Genomic DNA, 24,746 nt, shown 5'->3' with positions numbered 1-24,746 from the left:
GGAAGGAAGGAAGGAAGGAAGGAAGGAAGGAAGGAAGGAAGGAAGGAGGAAAGGCAGGAAAGGCAGGAAAGGAAAGAAGAAAGAAACCTATAAGATTAGTAAAGATCTTCGAAATGACGAATCCTGAGTAGCGCTTAGTGAGTAATCACTTTTTTCTACTGAGTGATCTCTTCAAAATGGACTTCAAAAAGGACGTACTGGAACTCTCCCAAATACCCACTTTCTTATTTAGAAATCACATGTAAATAAATGAAAAATGAAGATAAAGGTATAATTGCCCACAACACTTATCACTTAACTCTATGAACACAAAAGGAGTCATTAAATAATAAAACTTCTAATCACTTCAATGTCAGGCAGACATTAAGGACCATAACCAGCAGAAATCATCACTAAAATGTGGAAAGGCACAAACATAACTTCAAAAACAGAGGAATACAATATACAAAATATTCAAACCTAAGATAATAATAATAATAATAATAATAATAATAATAACAACAACAACAACAACTTTCAGGAAAGGCCCATAATACGTTTATTAGTAGCTATCACTTAACAGGTTAAAGAGTTATTTTTATATCCCTTTGCGCACTTGAACATGGCTTCTAAACTTTCTACAACGAATGTGTACTGTTCCTAAAGTAAGAATAAAAATAAAAGGCAAAGGAAAGTCGGGACTAGTTAGGCAGAAGAAGTGACCCAGCAAGAGGGAGAAGGAAGCACATGGGTGCATATGATCAAGGAATGTCTGTAAGCACATGGGACGATAACAAGGAAACCCATTATGTTGTATACTAACAAAATTAATAAAAGGAGAATGCATATCCAGCTACAAAAAATTTAACATTTTGCTGGGGGGTTTTTGTTTTGTTTTGTTTTTGTTTTTTGTTTTTTTTCTAGTAAAGTCAAGCCCAAATTGGCCAGGCTTATAGTCAGGCCCCTCTTTTCTGATTTCATCTCATCAACTTGCTTGTGTGTCTAATCAGTGACCAACTACAGTGCTCTTCAAAAATATCCCAAGCGGTTGCCAAATGCGTGGACCATGCAGATTCCTCTGGTGTTCCTCAGTCAACACTACAGCTTCACTTTTTCCAAGGGCTTCGATCATGACATATGGGTAGAATTCTTTGTAACTACTTCAAATATTTGTGATGGTTCAAGCCAAGCACAATAATCAGACAATTATTTAGAATTTGTCTCCGATGAAGTCAGTCACAGACATTCAGAAGGAAGATCCTTCTCAAAAATGTACATTATCAACATTTGTTAAATGAGTGAAAAACAATCACTAACAGCAGCTAGTATTAGTGGAAGTTTCCATTAAAAAAAAATCTAAGCGAGTGCATCACACTTCATTAACTCATTTCATGCTCAGCCTAGCCCTCAACTTCACAGATGCAAAAGACTCATTCTCAGGTAAGTTAAGCATATTCCCAAGAAATAGAGACAAAGTCCTGAGAACTAAGCTCAGCTTTATTCAATATGCTATACTACCAAACTTCTGAAAAAACCCACTAAAAATATTTTTACCAGTTATATTTTACTAATTGATAGGATCACATGGAGCTAAACTAAAATAATGTACTAGGCTATAAGAGTTCCTTTTACATATAGTTCAGGATACAAAACAAAGAAACTTTCTGTTAATTCTCACAGTCTAAGTAATATCTTACCTGTATAGGACCAGCCAATCTCTTCAACAAGTTTTCTCTGTTGTCTGTAGTATCCATAAGCCCAGTCTAGAACCAAGAAAACCGCGGTGATTAATTTGCAGGAAAAGGTGTCTAAAACTTAAAAAATTATAAATTGTCCATACCACAAGTGGTTATTTTTAATATTCTTTATGTCACCCTTGCAACATTTCCATTCATCATTATCAATATCAACAGCCCTGTTCTGGAGTAGTTAGTGAAAACTGTAAGTAATACTTTTAAGGAATGCTAAAGTTTATGCAGAGACAGAGCAAAGTTCTCAGCAACATAGAGGTTAGAGGCATCATCACAATGAAAGACATGGCCAGAAAGGACAGCTTGTCTCTGAGTTCAAAATCTAAAACCCTGTCGCTCGAAGACACTTGGGGTTTACAATCCAACACACAACTGTAAATTCTTAAAAGAGCCTCACTGATTATCTTGTGTTCCAATTATTTTTTCTTCTAGCATAAGATGAAGTTAGATGTCTTGAGGAGATTGAAATCTTTAATGTATGAAGGAACGTGATAGGGAGAGAGGATGTGTTAGACATTGTAGCGAATTCATCCCCTGAGAAAGGGAAGTACTTGGGGAGGTAAGGCGTGGGAAGCTTCCAACATTGTGAAAGTGGCAGATGCCTCATGGCCCCAGCAGAGAAGTTCTGGGGAGAATGTAGCACACAGTTCATAGAGAAAGAAGATGAGCTATAGCCTCAGATCCATTCTCTGTAATTCAAATGTACCTCAACCTGTTTCAGCCTTCAGGGATCAGGGCTCACGGTGCTAATTCCTGTGCCCTAACCCTTAGTTCCCGACTACAGGAATACCACTGCTTCATCTCCAGCCTAAGTAAGAGACCTCTGCAGGCTGTGTCTACCTCATCAGTGTAGCTCACAGAAAAGTTTCTGTTTATGCAGAAAAGACCGCAGATAATTTTCCAATAAACTTGGGAAACATTACTCATTTAAAAACAGGATACTGACTGTATAGCTCTCACCTGTGTATTCACACATATATGCACATGATATATTGATGTTTTTCATTAATTGGTAAGAGTATTTCTTATTCTTATTACCTACTCTCCTGTGTATATGCATATGGCTAACATTTCATGTAAACACAATTATACAGGAATGATTCTGTGATCAGCCTACTTCAAGTCACGTAATGTTTTCAAAGCTCCTACATGGTATGCTTGTACCACAACTTTATCCAATTTTACCACTCAAACATATTCCACTATAGGGCAATCAAGACAGGTTCAACTCCCTCCCATTGTCATGACTAAATGTTGACCAGCTGGTCCCTGGTGCTTGGTTCCTAACCTTTGTTGACTTAGACTATAATTTTACTGAAGAAATGCTGAAACTTTAATATCTCCCTCTTCATGTTGAGATACAGAAATCTTTTAACAGCCAGCCCAGAAGTTCCCTTCTCGAGTACTGGGAAGCAGGGCTGAAGAACGCAGCCATCAAGGGAAAGGATATCCTTGTTTTGCAGAGTCAGTGTGGGTACTTGCTGCTTGTGGCAAGCACTTGAGTTTATTTTTCCCATGAAAAAAGTCTGTTAACAGGCACTGGGGACCTACTGCTTTCCTCGGATGTCTTTCAGGTCTTTCGCAGCAGCTCATTGTAGCCCTTAGAAAACCTTAAGAGCTGAGGTTAGATTGGCTCTGGCTTTTCTCTTCTACCACAATAGCTTTGAAAACACTGTTTCTAGAATGTTTAAATTTGCCTGCTGAAAACTGTTTTGAAAACCTACAGATCCTATTTTATTTCCCTACTCATCATCCAATGGGTACTCGGGTGGCACCCATTTGGGATGTATAATGAATAACACTGCTGGGAACAGTTGCATATATTTGATTTGCTACATGAAGATGAGATTAGGTTCACTGTCTATTGTTTAAATCCAGTTCTCTTAAAATGACAGTTATGTAGACTAATTTAAATGCTGAGGATAAAGGAATAGGTACAACTGGGTATTGGAAAACACCAAGAAATCATTAAGCTGTAAGAATTTAGGGGAAAATTTTCTGTTCATGATGAGACAATTATGCCAGAGAAATAGTTTGTGCATGCAATCATGAAAAACAAAGCACTAAGGCCTAGCTTCTGCTCACCGATTAATGACTTTACTAGGCACTGTCCCTGGAGGAGGATCCTTGTATAACTTCGAGAGAAGTAAAACAAAGCAAAACCATGTAAGAAGCAAGAGGTCTGCTAGCACAACTGAAAAAAATCTGTTATAGAGGATTGATTGGACACATGATTTGTCCTAGCAATCAACAGGACGTTTCCCTAAACCTTTGAATCCACACCACAGAAATTATTTTCTAATCTCGTATGCATCTTAAATGTATCGTTTTAAATGAATTAGGTATTTTCATGACATAGGAGCATTTTTATGACTTACCACGACCAGATACCATGCAAAAACTGTGCTCAACCAGTGTTCCTTTGAAGTAAGTGTGACGATAATCCCTTCCTTTAATGGCTCATTACAAAGAATGAGAGCAGACCGCGAGCCGATTTCTGGCTTTCCTTATAGGACTTTATCACCGTACAATGACTATTTGTCTCTGGTTTCTAATTACATACATTAGGAAAGCTTTCTCAATACAGGATTCCCAGGTGTTGGTATCCCTCTTCAGCTCCTTTATGTATGGTTTCCTTAATTGTTACTTCAAACAAACCCGGTACACATTCATATGCTAATTACATAGACCTTGGGCGTGAGAGAGTATCCCACTTTAAAAACTGCACTCAGAGGTCTGATAGATGAGATGTGATAGCTCCAGTGAACAAGGAGAAAGGGATGAGGCTCACTTCACTTTTTCCCCCTGGCATTATATAGACTGAAAGCCAGGAAATCCTACATAAAGTATGATTTATCGAAGTGCTTAAGCATTTGTCATTCATTAAAATTATAAATTATAATGTGGTTTCTTTTTGTGTGGATTTTAGTTTCTGTAGCTTTGATGTTTTTATTTCTTTTAGTTTAAATACCTGCTAAGTCTGTGTACTGGCTAGTTTTTTGCCAACTGTACACAAGCTAGATCAGAGGAGGAAAACCTCAGCTGAGAAAAAAAGAGTCTCAGCCCTAACCCCTACATTCTGTTTAAATGTGTATTGTAGTGATAAGAGCAGGAGAGAGATTCTGAGGAAGTGTACATATGAATATATGTAAATGAATATGTACATGGGTGACGTTCTTAGGCTCCTCTGAAATTTGTTATGAAAAATGTTTTCTTTAATGAAGTGACTTTTGAACTTCCTTTAAAACTTGCAAGAGACTCAGCTTATATACTCTCGGGCGACTTTAAACATTCATTTTTCAGCCCATTTCATCTTAGTCATCAATGTAAGGGGCTCAGTGGATAAAGGCACTTGGTACCAAGAATGATGACTGAATTCAATCCTGGGAATTCATATAGTGGAAGAAGAGAAACTCCTTCAAGTTGTCCTCTGACCTCTGCACGTGGGCCATGGCAAGCACATAACTCCCACAGACAAAATTTTAAAAATTAAAAAATCTTTCAAACTTATGTAGATGAAAATAGAAATATACATATAAGCATACACACAATTGTGTATTTATTTCTCTTTATACTCATGTAAAGGAAAGTTTTACTTTATTTGGTAATTACTACTGCTACTATTTTTTCTCAAATTTTAAAACCATCTCTATTCAAATAAAAAAAATGACATACTCATTTCCTACTGAAGTATCATAAATATTTTAATTATAAAAACACTTCTGATTGCAAGTTTATTCTAAAAAAAGTCTCTGTTACATCTTGATCAGTACGTTATCATCTGCCTCCAACTTCAGATTGTAGGACAGTGTTATGACTGGACATACAGAGATATGCTATACACATATTTAAAGTCATACCAGTGTCCAGAATATGAAAGGGAACAGAAAAAGAAAAGAGGAAAAATATAACCACAGATAGAAATTTGAAGTTTAGTATTCACAATTTCTAAAGATGGGGCTTGCCAAAGAAGAAAACAAACATTTCTACATCTCATAGACTTTAAAGACATCCTTAAGGCTCTGCAGCAGAAGGAGACTAAGAGACTGTTGATGACGAGAATCCGGAAGGGTGGGGAATTAGCCAAAGAATTAGAATGAGTTTTGGAAACTCTTGAGAAAGGCTGACAAGGAAAGCCATGAAGAGAGGGACTGCTTGTTCCAGCAGAAGAAAAGGGCTGAATATTGGGAGTGGCAAACCATGGAGCTTTCCAAAAGTTGTAGGCTCAGCCAAACTCTCACACAAATCTGCACGTCATTAGAGACATGTTCTTGGGAATATTCACCAGGATAAAAGTTCATATCAAGGTTCCCAATTTTAATTTTCAGTTTTTTTTTTCCTTTTCCTCCTGGAATTTCTGATTTACTGGAAAGAATGAAGTCTTTGGGTTGATGGAAGTGTGTTGAATATATTTCGTGTATGAGTAAATGTTGATGTATATCAAAAAAGATTATGTAGTGACAAGATAAATATTTTCATCTGAAGTGAACAGGGTTTTTAAGAGTATGTTTGAAGAAAGTTAGCTGACTTGTAAAAGCTTGAACAAGAGGCCAGGAACCTTAACACAGTCTAGTATCACCACAGCATAATCCACTAAATATTTTGACATGCAGATATTATGCAGCAATGATTTTTTTTTAAGATTGATAGTGACAGCAGTCATAACTACTGTCACTGAAAATAAAACAAATCTCCTCTTTGAGGAAAACAATAAAATAATATTCGAAACAAGAATTTATGGAAAGACTCCATTTGTGATGAAAGAACGTCTATGGACAAAGCAACAGGACTAAAATCTTCTCTGTGGTAGATACTACATTTGCATAGCTGTGACCGAATACCTAATAGAGACAAAATGATAGAAGGAAGATTCTTTTTAGCTCCTGGCTTCATAGCATTCAGTCCATGGCTTCTTGGCCCCACATACATGGGAAGAACATCATGGCTGTGGGAGAGCACGGAGGGGGAAGGTATTCTCATAGCAGGACAGGAAACAGAGAGACTGGCAAGGCCAGGATGATTACACGCTAAAGGACTCAGTCACAGTCCAGATAGATCCCACCTTCTAACATTTCTAGAACCTCTCCAAATAGTGCCACCAGATTAAAAAAAAAAAAAAAAAACCACACCCATGCCACAAGAAGCCAAAGAGAATAGTTCATCTTCAGACCATAATACATGCTCACATTTCCCTGCTGGGATTGTCATTCTCTTTCTACAAGAAACCTAATTCATTATCCAAGCGATCAAAGGTCAGCAGTTAACTAATGCAAACTTTCCATGTAAAATTAAATTTGCCTGTGAGTAAAGAGTTTTCAGCATCATTTTAATGTAAGCCCACACAATTCTTTGCTTAAGAGAAAGCAATCAATAGTAGCTTTTCTCTACACATTTTCTTGTTGTTTGTTTCTAATGACTGTGTAGCCTGTCTTTTTCACTTTTATGCAACATAAATACAAACAACATTTTGGGGTATGACTTGACTAATTATAGTCAGTCAGATAATATAGCTTGCTTGGGATATAGTAATTGATCAGGCATTTTCCAACCATTAGTTACTATAAATGTAACCCAAGTCTCCAAAAAACACAATTCTTTGTAAAATGTATAAGTTGCTGGGCCTACTCTAGCGCTTCAATTGCAGCCACATTCCAGTGGTAAAAACGAGCACTTCACTGGTTTTCTCCCTTCAGCAGAGGCTTAAAAGCAACAGTAGAATCTATAGTCTCAAACTCTAAGAAGGGATACAGTGTCAAAAAGGAGGAAACATTAATATATGTTATTATTAATGAGGAATTCTAGATTAAAAATAAGTTTTAAGTAAGCTTAAAGAGACAAAAAAGTGGTTGCTTGCAGAACTCTGAAATAAATTCAAATGATAAAGTTAACAAAAGATATAGAAAGATTAGTCATGAAGAATAAAGGAACGAAGGGAGTCATTTTCTACAAAAGTTATTCCAGTAGTGACACATCCGACTAAATATGTATATCTCCTAGGAATGAGGAAGAATCAGAGGTGAGCAATTAAATTTTATTGTTCTGAAGACATTGAAGACTATCAGTGCTTTCCCAGTGAGGATATTTACCAACTCTATTCAACTCTGTTTGTAATGACAGCTCAAAATGTTCACAGGCTTTTCTTGGAAAGTATTTAGTGTATTTTCCTAACCTTCAACACATACTTATAACCTCCAGGGACTTATCTATATTTCTAAACTTGCTTTTTAAAATCTCAAACCATGCCCATAATAATCTTTATCACATAAGTATTCATGCATGCTTGTTTTACATAAATTAGAAAAATGCAGATATTCAAAATAGTTTAGAAATCACATAATCGTTTCTATTTATAGACAAGCTTCAATCTTGAACATTCATTTTATTCCTTTGTTTGAGAATTTTATGTGTTCATATAATGATCAAATCCACTCCCTATTTCCTTCCTTTTAACTCTTTCCCATCCCCAAATAGACACTTTCTCTTCAAAATTCATGTGCTCTTTTTGTTAAGCTTCCTGAGTCCGCTTAGGGCTGTTAGTGTGTGCCTGGGTACTGACTCATCTTCTGGACCATGCTAGACTCTCAAGGATTATCTCAATGAAGAAACCTGACTCTTCCTCCCCAGTCACGCCTCAGCTGCCATTTGGACTTCATGATCACCTATGCGTGCCAGGATCTTATCTGGCTTGATCTCGTGCATGCAGTGACAGCTGCTGCGAGCTCACGTGCACAATGACCCGTCATGTCCTGAGGACTCTTTTGTTGTAGTCAACCACCACCTGCGGCTCTTACAATCTTTCTACCTCCGAGTCTTGGGACGAGGGTATGCATAAAATTTCAAAAATATTGTATATTCATATATATTTAATTTAGACTTTACATAAACTTAATTAAATTCTTTGTTTAGTTGATAATGTGAATTTTTTACGAATTAACAAACTGCTGATCTAATCTCAAGGTAATGAATGTGCTTCTACAGCACCATGGGAATATATTTAAAGCATTCTCTGTACTTTGGATATTGATAGTTAAAGTCTGGGGGTAGAAAGATGTCTCAGCTCTGACTCCAGCTTGAGGAGATCTGACTCCCTCTTCTGGCCTCTGTGGCACCATACTTACATGCATGAACCTACACATATACACACAATTTTAAATTATAATAACAACAATAATAGTAGTAAAACTTTTAGAATCTGATTTAAGTTTGAAACTCTTTCCTCATGGATTTGAATGAGTGGTGTCAGGTTTCATGATTGCAGGCAGAATAAGTTGATGTATAAAAATAAAGCTTGTAGATTATATACCATTTTTATTAAAAAGGATGACGAGATGCGCAACTAATTGCCATCACACAGTAACAGCCACCTACATTACACCCAGAATTAACCATAAATTTGTTCTGACATAAAAGAAAAATACAATTTTTTCTTATGTCATAATAATAAAATGACAATTAGAAATATCAGCATGTTGTGGGGGGGACGTGTAATGAGCTGAAAGTATGAAAAGTAGTAAGAGAAATACAAATAAGAAAACATTCATGGAAGTGATTAGGAAACAGAGCATAAATTATTAAATGTGCTATTGTGTTTACATTATATGTCATTGTGTTTTTTATGTAGTATCAAATCATCTGTATAGTAATAGTGCATTATTATTTAGTAATATAAAGAAGTCTTGTTGCCAAGAAGTCTTGTTCTTCTGCTTCCGCTGAAATTGAGTGTAGCAGAACATCTGCTGTTCCATTCTATGATGGATTGCTCATATTTTCCAAACAACTTGCATATTAGTATGAACAGCTACAGAATACAGTGCCACTTATGAAAGGGCACAAAATAACAAGAAAAATACATAGACAAATCAGGTTTGAATTGCTCCTCTCCTTGGTTTTCTGGTGCTGGAAGGTTCTGTGCAGACTGTTGAGGAAACAAAGTCAAGAGTCTTACGGAGCTGTAAACTCGTGGTGATATGCTCCTGACCTGCCAGTCAAGGTGGCTCACTACTGCAGTAGTGGCATGGCTGTCATAAAGGTAACCAATTGCTTTCTCATTGGAGGGAATTCATGCCCAGCAGTACAAACAGAATCAAAAGCTCACTGCTAAGGAGGTCACAGGCCATACTGGGGGAAACTTGAACTCTTGTTTTGCTAAAGGGACATACATATGTTACTTTGACAGGCTCAGTCTTGTACAGGTAATCAAAACACTGTGAGCTCTTGAATGCAGCAACTATGTCATGCCTAGGAGACAGCATTCAACACTCCTCTCCCTTATCCCTCTGGCTCTAATATTATTTCCAAGCATTCTTCACTGATGGTCCCTGAGCCTTGAAAAGAATGATAGAAGTGTTCTATTTAGGATTTAGTATTCATTAGTCACTTATTTTCAGCACATTATCAATCTCTGCACAATCATCATCCTCCTGCAAAAAGAGGCTTCTCTGACTAATGCTGTAAATGCTGGGAGCAATATCATAAAAAAGTAAATATTTAGAAGACAATTTGATGTGTATAGATGTTAATATTTTTATAATCATTATGTTCAAAGCATAAATTTCTACATATCAATATGAGCAAAATATGATCAGAGAAAAAATTAGGTGAGGATGTGGAGCAAGAAGAACACTCTTCCATTGCTGGTGGGGCAGCAAACTTGTACAGCCATATTGGAAATCAATATGGCAGTTCTTCAGAAAATTTGGAAGTGATCTACCTCAAGACCCAGCTATACCACTCTTGGGCAAATCCCTAAAGGAAGGGAAATAGACTAGATTCTTTGGGTGGATTGGGAGTAGGTAGGGATGGAAACAGAAAGAATGAGATGAAGGGGGTAGAGGGAGAAAGTACTGAGGGAGACAACTGGAATTAGGGAGCATTGGGGGGGTCAATATGGAAGCCTAGTGCAATGAAAACTTCCTGGAATCTATAATAACAAATACTATTAGTAATGAGGGATACAGAGCCTGAACCAGGCATCTTCTGTAAGCAGGCAAGACTTCCAGTGGTGGGACTGGAACATCAGTCCAGCCAATAATAGATAGATAGATAGATAGATAGATAGATAGATAGATAGATAGATAGATAGATAGATAAATAGAGCAGGCAAAAGAGATCTACTGAGAACCATTAGATTGGGGCTGGGAAGCAAGTTCAGGATATGTTTGCCTTGTAAGTACAAGAACCAAAGCTTTCTCTCCAGAACTCAAGACTTAAAACAACAACAACAAAAAAAAAAAAAAAAAAAAAAAAACAAAAACAAACAAAAAAAAAAACCTAGTTGTGATGGTGAGCTTATAAGTTCAGTCCTGAGGAGGAGGTGGAGACTAAGGCTCACTGCACTGCTGGCTTAGTCTTCCTGGAGAGTTCTGGGCTAGTGTGAGATCTTTCCTGACAGGACACTGAGTAGCACCTGAGGGACAGCTCCCAACCCTGTCCTCTGGCTTCCATGTCCATGTGCATACACATGCGCCTATCCACACATGTAAAAGTACATGGCATGCACATACATACACACACATACATGTCCACGCTAAATAAAACTGAGAGTATGAGTCTAATGAACAGAATATCAAAGGATTGCTACTGTTATTTTATTGTTCACTAATGCTCAAAGAATCTCAGCATGTTCCTTTATATACAAGAGTGAAAATGACCTAGTGTGAACTTTCTGGAATGTAAGTTGGAAAAAGCGAATCAATATTTTGAACATTTTTTCATATCTTCTGACACAATAATCATATATTTAAAAAAAAAACCTAACAGGAGACAGAACAAAGGGTCATGTGCCAAGATGTTGATAGCACTGCAAATAAGAGCTAGCTACTGGAAAATAAGTTAATGTGGAGAATGGAGGCATTTAAATTATGTAATGTTCATACTATTAGAGAATGTGAAGCCATTTAGACTATATTTTCAAAATTCTCATACTGTTCTAACGTTACAGGACTGAAACCATTACCAGCAATTATGATACTTTTTTTTTGTAAATACTACACATGTAGAAATGTAAATTTCTCTACATGGTACCATAAGGAGTTGATTTTGATCATTTCATATGTTCTTATGACTTCGGGAGACAGTCTAGAGAACACTGAAAACCATTTTAACTTGTCACTTTGGGTTTGACAACAAAAGCTAACCTTTATTCACAAGAAACAGCATGCAGAGATGCAGCATGAAGAGAATTTTAAAGGCAAGCTTAGAAAAACACAACCAAGTCTCTACCCAACAGGCACCTTCAGTGCTGAGACTACCATGGGCCAGAGCTAACTCACAGACTGTCCCCACAGCACCCAGGTCAGACCAAGAGGGTCGTTGGTGTGTGACAAATCCTTGAAACTGCCGTATCTTCATCTGCATCTTAATTCTAGTAGATTTCTTTAAAGATAAAATTAAACCCCAAAATCTATACATTGAGCTGTAAAATTTGGCAGCTTTTAATGCTATCCTATTCTGAAACAGGTATGGATAGTACTTTAAAAATGTTGCCAGCATGTTGATAGAGTCATCACACAGTTAAGTCTGTGCACAACAGAGACACTGTCTTGACCCCTTTCCAGGATATAGACTGGAAATCCATTTTTGCCATTAATGTCATTTAGGCTGTTTTCACTAGTCTAGGAAAAAAATAAATTACTCATAGGAAGCGTTTGAAAATAATTAAGTTCCTTGTGCCTTTTCAGTGGGCTTTTAGTGATTTAACTTTTGGATTTGCCAGTATCTTTTATGAACTGAATAGGGCATGTGTTGTTGCTGATTAAAGCTACTTAAACCAGATGAATATATTTCAAAAAGAGGTCAAGGCAAACATGGAAGGCTTGCCTAATTTTAATTATATACATTTGGAATTATTTGTGTGTCTCCTCACTTCATGCTTAGGGAGAATAATGACACCTTGAGAGATGACCCTGACAAAGTCATGTCCCTTGCTTCTGTTTCCATGTAAAAGAGGAGTTCACAGCAGTCCTTTATACATGATATTACAAGGGACAGAACATACAACTTTAGCAGCAAGACTTTCAGAATGCTAAACCTCTCCTTGTTTTAAAAGGGGTTAAAGATAGCTTAGGTCCACTGTTTGTTAAATTTTCAAACCTTTTACATTTACAGTGACTTTCCCCACTGGTAAATAAAAAACAATATGTATTTAATGACAGCATTAATCAGTCTGAATGTAAAGATGTTTGATTACATTCTTAGGCAGTTGCTTTCCATTGTTAGCAAGTACAACTCCACATTAGCCACTGGTGTTTTTAATTTAAAAAAAAATGACATTTGCTGCTTTCTTAGTATGTGTTTTACTGTTTCACTGCTAATAGTCAATCAGGTAGTAACTATTACCCATCTTCTTTTTCTCCACTGTAAAGTATGGGGCAAGCAGAAACTGCTCAAGTCCTATTAAGGGCCTTTTGTACCACTGGATTTTATCTGTGTGCTATTTCCTCTGCCTGGCATTTAGCCTCCTCTCCATCCCACATTTATACTCTTTGCCAGGCCTATGCCTCTCTCCTACAGATGCGTGCCCCCATCCCTTCTTTGGATCTTGGAATCTGTACAATCCTCATTCCCAGAACGAGCAAAGTTGGCCTCAGGAAAAGGATTTAGTTCAACCACCAATCACAACATGTTTCTTCAAAGCTTGTGGTCGGTGTCCTGCCTTGACTAACAACAGAACCGGATCTTATTGGCTCACTGTTGCAGCAGCTGCTCACTGGTTTTGCCTGAAACATGAATGCTCACTGCAGCGGCAGATGCTCAGAAGTGCTCGTTAGCTGGCCTAGAAAGCACAGGATTATTGAGCTTATAGGAACAATATGCACAAAGCACTCCTGTTCCGTGTGTAGTTAATAGCCTTGGGAGATACATCTCACTCGGTACATTTTACACACAATCACAAATGGTAAGCTAGGGGTTAGGTGTTATTTTGATTGGACTAGCTAACTCAGTTGGAACAAATATGTTTCCTCTGTAGGTTTGCCATTTCATTTGTGAGTATGTGAAGAGACAACAAGCCAAAGCTGTGTTTGGGACCTGGATTGAAACCAGGACTCTACTGGCATCTAAGTTATTAGGCCACTGGGACGCCTCAAGGTAATTAACACACTCCTGCCCTATGATGATGGTGAGGGGTAAAGACAAAAGAGCATCTCACAGCAGACCAAAGGTAGCATTTTTTTTTACCCCCAGGAAGGTATCTCTGTGTGCCTGTTAAGGGGAAATAAAAGGTGCTTTCATGAAAGGATTTAGGCCTTAAAGTTTATATTCGCTGTACCACAAAGACACAAGATAATGAAACAGAAAGATGATTCCTTTCAGGGATTAAAAATCATTAACGCGCATGTGTTTGTGTCAGGGCAGGGGGAGCAAGCCCATTAGTGGAAGTCAGAAGATAACTTTTAAGCGATGGTTGTCTTCTTCTACAGGTAGGTTTTGGAGCTCAAACCCAGGGCGTTAAGCTTAGTGGCACTCACCTTTACCCACTAAGCCATTTCTCTGGCCCTCATACGTTTCTTAATGACTAAGCAGGCACACTTTCCTGCAGTTTATACCTTAGTAAAAGTTTATACTTTATGGCATTAATCTCACTCAAGCAAAATTGTTTTGATTGATGATCTGACACAGGCGAAATACACACTGATGTTCAACTTTCAAAAGGAAATCTCACAGTGTTTTGTTCTCAGAGAGCCCGTAAGCTAGCAGCATGGACCAGAATCTTGCTGTGTCACCCAAGCTGCTCCCAAGCATGGATCTGCCTGCTCCAGCCTTCCTGCCAGTGAGAGGCTTGACCACAGTGTTAAAATTATAAGCCACCCTCACATCCTGAGAAATGGTTTATAGAGATTACGGATTTGCTTGATTTTAAATGATGCTATGCATCTTCAGCTGACTGAAATGCCTTGTGTCATATACTTACGTGACTGTTTCTTATTAAGGGTGGATTCTCACTCAGGGGGAAAGACCCTCTTCTCTCATGGATATGCAACATTAATTAATGCCATTCCATCAGATTTTCATTGATTCTGCATATAATGCCCAATCTACCTTGAAGAGCTTTATGAAATAGTAAGAAAACCCTGAGGAGTGTTTTTACATGTGGAACCAGCATAGCCCTGGTACACTAGGAAGGAAATGGAAGTCACCAATCAGTTTTGTAGCTGGTAACAGCAACAAGCGTCCAATAGAAGCTTCTCAAGGCAGAAGTGTGCTCCTAAAAAGTATATTCTAGTGACTCCAATTTGTCCATCAATTTCTTCATTTAATAAAAAATTTTAAAGGTTCTTTAAAGTAACACTGACTGCCAAGGTATTTGAGAGGAGGGAGGAGGGGGAAGGAGGGAGGGAAGGAGAGAGGGAAGGGGAGACTGATTCAGCAGATGATTTATGATTTTAATGAACTTGACTCTGAATTCAAGGCATGTCTTGAGGATTTTCCACAAAAACAATCAATCCTTTTCAGGGCTTAACGCCACAGTAACTTCCTGCGCTCAGCTAGCACATCGCCATGGACACCCTCGGATGTCTTTCACTCTCTGCATCCCCAAAGGGTTATATTTGGTGACGAGAAGAAAAAGCCATGGTGCTCTTGTGTTTAAAGCGTTCTCGGGGCCTTAGACAACATCGACCTTTGTCTTATGAATTACTATCAGAAAGTTAGAGAATGATAAAAAACAATTTCCATGCACATGGACAAAAGAGAACCACTAAAAACTCCACAAAATACAAAGCAACCATTAACAAATGGTGTGATTTAAGATGGTGGTAAAAACATAAGGGCTTTCAGAGCTGGAGCAACCCCAGGGGAAGCTGCAGGTCTGTGCTTCTTTTAAATGGACATCATGTATGGAAGCATAGGGGTTAAGGATGTGATTAAAACAGCAATCCTACTGAGCGGCTAAGTAATTCCAAGTCTTGATTCCAAGTTTTCCCAGTGAGTAAACTAGATTATTTTTTTTGTATGAACATTAGGAATGATTTCTGGAATGCTTTAATTTTTTTGTAAACAAGCCTAGAATCTTTTGCTTGTATGTTTGAAATTTCAATCAATGTTTCATGATTGTACTGATGTTAATAAACAAAGAGAGAGCATTTCCCCCCCCCTTAGTTGCTGAGGTGAGGTAACTATGGCAATATCCAGAGTAACTCATCTCAAAATAGCTCTGGTTTTACAGACCATTTGTATGATCGCTTGTAATACTCATTAAATTAGCGCATGTTAAGCATAGCAACATCCTACCAATTCTATATTTGCTAAATAAACAAATTTACTCAGAGAAATATCAATTTGAAACTTCTAAATACGCATTCCACGCACCTTATTGATCTGACAAATGAAAACTTTTATGGCATGGTTTGCAAGGTGCTTAAACCAGTTCAGATCTCAGCCTAATCAGAAATTTATAAAGTACCTAGTTATATAGTGACCTCTGATTAAGTATACAGTGCCCTCAGGTAGTATGTAAGAGCTAAGGAAGTTTTGGTAAAGGGATAACCCAACAGGTACAATATTGGTAGGGGTGGCTCCTCTTTTCTGAGGAGTAAGGAAGGGGGAGGGGGACAGAGGGAAAGGGGGTAGGGTCAGGAGTAGAGGAGGGAAGTGGATACCATATGGATGTGAAGTGAATAAATGAAACTAAAAAACCAAAAACACTGAGTAGAACACCTTGCTGCCCTCAGACTTTCTTCTGCCCCACGGCCCTGACTCAGCCATCCTCTACCTGGATGTCTTGACTTTCTATCTTCTCTGCCTCCCCCAACACACCCCTTCCCTCACTGTCCTGTGGCACATTACTCACGACCTTTGACTGCAGAATGGGCTTTCTCAGAGTTGTAGCCAAACCATAAACTGTCTAACATATTTTTTATTATTTATTTAGTGTGTTTAGTTTTAAATTCCTTGAGAATTCAGAATGTGTCTGTCTTGTTCCCAGCACCTATCTAGGCATTTGACAGTATGCTTTGTAGGTGTTTAATACATATTAATTCAACGAATGAGCAACGGAGTTAGTGTTCATTGTCTCAGAGGAGTGTTTTCTGCCTCTCACAAATCTGTCCTCTCTGTTCCTAGAGAGAGCAGTGACTGTGTTCAATCATTCCCTCTGTGATTAGGAGCCAACCCTTTCATTCTGTTGTCATCACAGAGAAAATAGTAGCCATTGCCCATCCATTTACATACTCCCCCTCTCCACCTTTCAACTAATTTCCACCCTCACTCACTGACTACTTTCTCTCTCTCTTTCATGGAGACAAATGTCCACACTTCTCTCCTCCCACCCCCTCTAGGATTTCTTGAGCTTCAATCTCTCTCTTCACTGATGTTCTTGGATGCAATAATACAATCAAGCCCAACTACAGTGAAAATTCCCTTCCACTGCCTCTCTCTTATCACATGTATGAGATGCATGCACTTCTAAATATTCTTCTCACATGACATGTCATCTCCCTGTAACATCCCCCTCTCTTCTTTCTGTCTGGGGATCACTTATCAGCAGAAGCCAGCAAATCTATCAACCTCAACGGGTAAAGAATATGGGTTCAATGAATAATACAAAGCTGAATAAGAGGGATTACTGAATATAGAATGAATGGCAGGTGATGCAAAATGCACTTCCAACTTAATAAGCATCTCTTTTTATTTTTAAAATTTTTAAATTTTTTTTTTATTTATTACAATTTATTCACTTTGTATCCCAGCTGTAGCCCCTTTCCTCATCTGCTTCCAATCCCTCCCTCCCTCTTCATCTCCCATGTCCCTCCTCTAATCTACTGATAAGGGATGTCTTCTTTCCCTTCCATCTGACCCCAGCCTATCAGGCCTCATCAGGACTGGCTGCATTGTCTTCCTCTGTAGCCTGATAAGGCTGCCCTGCCCCCATCAGGGGGAGGTGATCAAAGAACCAGCCACTGAGTTCATGTCAGAGACAGTCCCTGTTCCCCTTACTAGGGTACTCACTTGACACTGAGCTGCCATGGGCTACATCTGAGCAGGGGTTCTAGGTTATCTCCATGAATGGTCCTCAGTTGGAGTATCAGTTTCAGAAAAGACCCCTGTGCCCAGATATTTTGGGTTCTGTTGCTCTCCTTGTGGAGCTCTTGTCCCCTCTAGGTCTTTCTATTTTCCCCTTCTTTCATAAGATTCCCGGCACTCTGCCCAAAGTTTGGTTATGAGTCTCAGCATCTGCTTTGATACCCTGCTGGGTAGGAGGCCCTCTGTGATAGGCTCCTGTCTTATTCCCTGTTTTTTATCCTCTTCTGATGTCTATCCCTGACATTTGCTCAACCATGTTCATAGCAGCTTTATTCAAAATAGCGAGAATCTGAAGAAAAAAAAAAGCCAGATGTCCCTAAACAGAGGACTAGACACAGAAATGGTGGTACATTTACAAAATGGAATACTACTTAGCAATTAAATACAAGGAAATCATGAAATTTGCAGGCAAATGGTGGGAACTAGAAAAGATCATCCTGAGTGAGGTATCCCAGAATTAGAAAGACACACATGGTATATACTCACTTTTAAGCGGATACTAGACCTATAAGATAAGATAAACATACTAAAATCTGTATACCTAAAGAAACCAAGCAAGAAGGAGGACCCTGGGTAGGATGATCAATCCTCCCTCAAAACACAAACAGGATGGACATCGGAAGAAGGAGAAAACAGGGAACAGGCCAGGAGCCTACCACTGAGGGCCTCTGAAAGACTCTACCCAGCAGTGTATCAAAGCAGATGCTGAGACTCATAACCAAACTTTGGGCAGAGTGCAGGGAATCTTATGAAAAAAGGGGGAGTTAGTAAGACCTGGAGAGGACAGGAGCTCCACAAGGAGACAACAGAGCCAAATTATCTGGGCACAGGGGTCTTTTCTGAGACTGATACTCCAACTGAGAACTATTCGTGGATATTACCTAGGACCCGTGCTCAGATGTAGCCCATGGCAGCTCAGTGTCCAAGTGAGTTCCCTAGTAATGGGAACAGGGACTGTCTCTGATGTGAACTCTGTGGCTGGCTCTTTGACCACCTCCCCCTGAGGGGGACAGCCTTGCCAGGCCACAGAGGACAATGCAGCCAGTTCTGATAAGTTAGGGTCAGATGGAAGGGGAAGAGGACCTCCCCTATCAGTGGACTGGGAGAGGGGATTGGGAGGAGAAGAGGGAGAGGGGGGTAGGATTGGGAGGAGAAGATGGAGAGGGGGGTAGGATTGGGAGGGAATGGGGGATGGGGCTACAGCTGGGATACAAAGTGAATAAACTGTAATTAATTTAAAAAATTAAAAAAGGAGGACCTTGGGTAAAATGTTCAATCCTTATTCAGAAAGGCATCTATTTTATTATTTATACAGTATTCTGCCTGCATGTATGCCTGCACACCAGAAGAGGGCACCAGATTTCATTATAGATTGTTATGAGCTACCATATTGTGGCTAAAAATTGAACTCAGGACCTTTTGAAGAACAGCCAGTGCTCTTTTCCTCTGAGCCATCTCTCTGCCCGCATCTCTTGCAGTATGTTTCCAGTGCCGGCTGCTGTCAAGCTGTACATCTAAACAAACTAAGCAAAAGAGAGGACCCTAACTAAAATGTTCAATCCCCATCCTGAAAGGCAAAGAGGATGTACATCAGAAGAAAACGAAAATAGGAAACAACCTCGGAACCCGCTACAGAGGGCCTCTGAAAGCCAGAAGAAAACAGGAAACAACCTTGAAACCTGCCACAGAGGGCCTCTGAAAGCTTCTGCAGTATAGACTGTCAAAGCAGATGCTGAGCCTGATGGCCAACTGATGGGCAGAGTGAATGGAATTTTATGTAAGAAGTGGGAAATAGTAAGAGCTGGAGGGAACGGGAACTCCACAAGCAGAGCAACAGAACAAGATAATTTGAACACAGGGAACTTCCCAGAGACTCATACTCCAACCAAGGACTATTTGTGGAGATGACCTGGAACCCCTGCACAGGTGTAGCCCATGGCAGTTCAGTGTCCAAGTGGGTTCCATAGTAATGGGAAGAGGGACTGCTTCTGACATAATCTGATTGGCCTGCTCGTTGATCACCTCCCCCTGAGGGGGGAGCAGCCTTACCAGGCCACAGTAGAGGACAATGCAGCCACTTTTGATGAGAACTGATAGACTAAGATCAGAAAGAAGGAGAGGAGGACCTCCCCTATCAGTGGACTTGGGGAGTGGCATGCATGCAGAAAGGGGAGGGAGGGTGGGATCGGCAGGGGAGGAGGGAGGGGCTCATGGGGGGATACAAAATGAATAAAGTGTAATTAATAAAAAAAATAAAAGATTAAAAAAAAACTCACAAAAATAAAATAAAATAAAATTTTATTGATTCGTTGAAAAAAAAAAGAGCAGCATACAATTATCCTGTATTGGTTTTGAAAAGCAAACCCTGTATGCCTCAGAGTTTAGGTTACAGTTTAGGCACTGTAACTCTCATAGAAAATGCTTGCTGCTAGCCATAAATGTATGAAACTTACTTCGAACTTCCCCTAGACTTCACCAGGTTCTCTTGAACTGAGCCAGCGCTTCCTTCTGCTCAATTATTGAAACTTTCAATTATACATTAATCCCTTAGGATAAAAAAAAAATCTCAGTGCTCAGACCAGTTAAAAAATACCTCACCATAAGTTTCCATTTGAAATATAATTTCCATCTCCCTTTTCAGCAATGCCTTTACTTTTTGATTAACAGGTCATGAAGAAAACTTCATTTAACTTCCCCTCTATGTCCTCCTGTGCAGATTCGCCACTTCAAGAAGTGTAATAACGAACCTTATAGTTGTCTACAGTACTGAAAATCTTACTGAAATACTCAACAACTTCTTAAAATAAAAAGCAGTTCCTATAAGCACATAAAATTTAAAGACCCCTAGTATTATTTTTCTTTTATGATATATGTGAAAGATCCTATATCTGGAATTATACAGCTGTGAGTGAGTGGTAGAAACAGTTGCCTGAGTGGGCAACTGGATTTATTTACAAAGAACTAGTTAGTGGAATTTGTTCCTTGGTAACTTTTTCTTTGATTTTGAGACTTACTCCTGATAGCCCTAGGAAAGGTCTTGGGAAGTTTGGCCATTTGCAGACAAACCTTTCTACTATCGTCTGGGCAAGGGGAGGACAATGAAAGACAAGACAAGACAAGAAGACTGTGTAAGGCATGGGGGGTATGCATCAGAGTTTAGGTCTGAAGTGATATTTAAATGCATTAGATGTGGAAACATTTGCTATTACTATGAAGCAAAACCATAGTGAATACTAGCTTATCATTACAATTCATACGATAAAACATTTGCTTAGTTTAACTGGCTGTTTATAACACAAATTAATAGGTCATGAGAGCGTTAAACTATGTGACATCATGGAACTTTTAATTAGCTCAAAGCTTATTTCCATGCAGTCCACAACTGTATGTATCACACAAAATGAAAACTATTTGAAACAATGTATAGATTCGTTAGCTTTAACCATCTGACTGTTATATAATAGTAGAACAACAAATTAACTCAGTTTGGGTGTTAATGACAAATGAAGTATTTGTTAATGACAAATGAAGTATTTGTCAATCCTCCTTGAGGTAATTGCAACATAGTGGGCTGCCAATCTCTGTCTGTTGTGCCTGTGACTTGGCATTCTGGGACTACAAGGCAGGTGTGTGGAGGAAAGCCCCTCGTATTATTCTCAGGCTTTCAGTGTATTTCTGTGTGTTTGTTCAGTCCCAGCACTCATTCTTCACCTGTAATATGCATGGATCTGAAAGGCACGGGATGAAGGACAAGGTGAAAGTTTAATTTGAAAGCAGAAGAAGAGCAAACAAGTCAGCAGAAAGAGAACATGGAAAACTTACAGAATACATCAGAAGCATCTCAGAACTAGAGCCTCACTGCCTGCCTCACGTACTGCGCACACTGAATACATTTTCATGAAAATGGGGGTGCAGGCACCCATAGCTCTTTTTATTTTTTATTTATTCTTTTAATTTTTATTTTTTTTCTTATCAGTTACATTTTATTAACTCTGTATCCCAGCCGTGTCCCGCTCCCTCATTCCCTCCCACTCCCACCCTCCCTCCCTCATCTCCACCCTGCCCCTTTCCAAGTCCACTGATGGGGGGGACCTCCTCCCCATTCATCTGATCCTGTTTTATCAGGTATCTTCAGGACTGGCTGCAAAGTCCTCCTCTGTGGCCTAACAGTACTGCTCCTCCCTTGGGGGGTGGGGAGGTCAAAGAGCCAGCCATTGAGTTCCTGTTAGAAATAGTCCTTGTTCCCCTTACTATGGGAAACCGATTGGTTACTGAGCTACCACTTTTTTTTTTAATTTTTTATTAATTACACTTTATTCATTTTGTATCCCCCCATAAGCCCCTCCCTCCTCCCCTCCCGATCCCACCCTCCCTCCCCTTTCTGCATGCATGCCACTCCCCAAGTCCACTGATAGGGGAGGTTCTCCTCTTCTTTCTGATCTTAGTCTATCAGTTCTCATCAAAAGTGGCTGCATTGTCCTGGCGCACACCGGTAGGATTTGCTGAAGAAGTCAGAGGCAGGAGGATCACGAGCTACCACTTTTTAAACATCTCAAACTATTTGTTTTAGAATTGCACTTTTCCAATCCAGATCTAAGAGGACCTCACATTATTTCAAAGAGGTGAGGAGCTCCACTGCCATAGGACTTCTTAGCATGAAGATGGAATGTGTAAATATGATGATCACTTTACCATTGGACAGCTGTATTTACAGGCAAGGCAGGTGCAGTCAAGAATACAGAGCCTCCAAATGGCAGTTTATATTCATTTGAAAAAGAGCACTTAAAAAGTAATCTGAAGAACTGAGAATCTTAGTAAGTTGCACATCAGAAAGGAAATAATCATGGCATTTTGAAAGCTTTTACAAATATTATTTATTAAATTATTGATATTATCAAATAGCATTTGTAATTTTTATTTTAAAATTCATAATAATTTCTGAAATTAAAAAAATTAAACTATAATGGGCATATATGAGATAAAAATTAGATTGCTAAAATTTGTTAACTTATATTTTAAGATTTTTTTTTTTACCTTGGGCCTTTCCACAGATTTTGACATGCAAATAAGTAGTCCACAATATATTGTGACATTTTTCTAGTCATTTAAACTGTTCTAACTGTTCTTCTAAATCTATGACTAAATTATCTATGTGAAAGCTTAGATAACTGTATGGTCTTGGGCCATCCCTAAGAAACCAGAGCCAGCATTCGGCACAGGCATACAAAGTCATAAAGAACATGAGACTTCCGGCTTCCATTGACAAAATCCCTGTTCCTAGTGTTCACCCAGACATGACAGAGTGAGCTAAATGTCTTCATATTAGCTTCCAATTTAATTTGTTTTGAACATATTCGAGTTGTTTGTTATAATACATAGTTCAGTAAAATTAACAATAATTTTAATGAACATTCCAGTCAGTTTAAAATCATTACCATTCATACTTAATAAGGGCCACATAATAAAACTCTGGGTTTTTTTAATTTGATATTTATAAATAAAATCACAACTTAGATTATATAACATTATTTCTTTTACTGTGTATTAGTTATATAATTATTGATGTAACTAAATTCTGTAGATATTATTGACTTAGATAACGAGATATTTAGTTATTCACAAAGAATATTCACACAGAGACCTTTCAAGTTTTCAATTTCATTATCTACATTATCCAATAAAACTGAGAAGTCTCTATGCATACACAACACTGAGTTTGCTTTATGAAACAGTCTTAAAGATACAAAAATTTAATATTCCATATGAATACTAAATACAACTCAAGATTACCTTCCAAAAGCATGGGTCATACCTTCACTTTCTAAACAGTGTGAATGGCCTGAAAACTGGCTCTTTCCACTAATACAGGAAAGCAAGAACCAGCAAGCCACTGTGCAGAGGGCGGCAAGTCAGGGCATGCTGCTAACATGCATGCCACTTACGGTCAGAAACCCCTGTCATTTCTCATCCAAATCAAACCCCTTTCCCTGAAACCAAGGGAGCTCAATTACCTGAAACTCCCTCAAACAAACTTTACTGGAAAAAATTCCTCAGTGTCAAACTGGTACCTAGCAAACAATGACAACTTTTGATTTAACTATCGTTGTTTATAAATCATGAATCTAAGTTTGAACTATGAAAGATGACATTGGCTACTGAATCATACCAGACTGCTACAGATGAACACAATTTAATAGTTTTCCTTTTACCTCCAGAAGACAATCTATACAATTTTATTATTAAAAAAAAAAAGGCCTGTTACATAACATTAAAAAAATAAAACAAACATGTTAGGCATTGGAAACTGCCCTTCCCTAAATGTGAGCTTCACATTTTGAATTCAAGAAGTTTATAGGGCAGGAAATATTCATGACATGATCTTTCATCTCTGATAGTCTTTAGCCAACCACAGACTCTTTTTCTTTTGAAATGACTCCTTTAAACCCTGTTGTCGCTAATCTATTAATAGATTTAAGTTCTCCAGTTTCATAGGAAAATCTACCCTGAACCACTATAGAGGGATAAGAAAACCAGCGCAGATACAGGGATCCTCAGCTAAAGTAGACGGGGACTTTGCCCTTTTGTGTGCTGGAAGTAATTGATAGAAATGTACGTATAGAGACTATTGACAATTGTCTCCAATAAATCATACCAATTATCCAGGAAAGGAGTTCCACAAAATGATGAAACAATGGCGTTAGGGAGACTGTAGTCACATGATTAGGTTTATCATCACAGAGGTTTACTGATAGTTTTTTTTTTCATAGTGAGCAGATGCGGGTGTTCAAGGCAGTCCTGAATTATTTGAATTCACATCACAGATTGTTTTTCTTCTTCCTCTCCTAATTAAAGGCCAGATGGCCTCCATTTCTTTGTGTGTGTACACATGCATTTATGTGTGCATGAAGATATAAACGCAGAATCACTGCATGCAATGGCTTTAAAGAGTCCATTTACCATTTCTTACAGAATTTCCCCATCTCTTTAAATGGCTCC

The 24,746-nt window shown here is 38.6% G+C and overlaps 1 protein-coding gene across 5 annotated transcripts in view; it reads right to left on the bottom strand.

The window, feature by feature from the left end:
- Positions 1–24,746, bottom strand: part of Ptprz1 (protein tyrosine phosphatase receptor type Z1) — a 176,234-nt gene that overhangs the window by 123,312 nt on the left and 28,176 nt on the right. For all 5 annotated transcript variants that reach the window (XM_055608131.1, XM_055608132.1, XM_055608133.1 and 2 more), the window contains exon 2: positions 1,677–1,742. In XM_055608131.1, coding sequence (XP_055464106.1) covers positions 1,677–1,742 — 66 coding nt within the window. The remainder of the gene's footprint in view (positions 1–1,676; positions 1,743–24,746) is intronic.

Source organism: Psammomys obesus, unplaced genomic scaffold, assembly GCF_907164565.1.
Source record: "Psammomys obesus unplaced genomic scaffold, mPsaObe1.curated_primary_1811, whole genome shotgun sequence".
Classification (NCBI taxonomy): Eukaryota; Metazoa; Chordata; class Mammalia; order Rodentia; family Muridae; genus Psammomys; species Psammomys obesus.
Note: the sequence above shows the minus strand (reverse complement) of the source record. Positions and strands in the feature narration are given on the sequence as shown.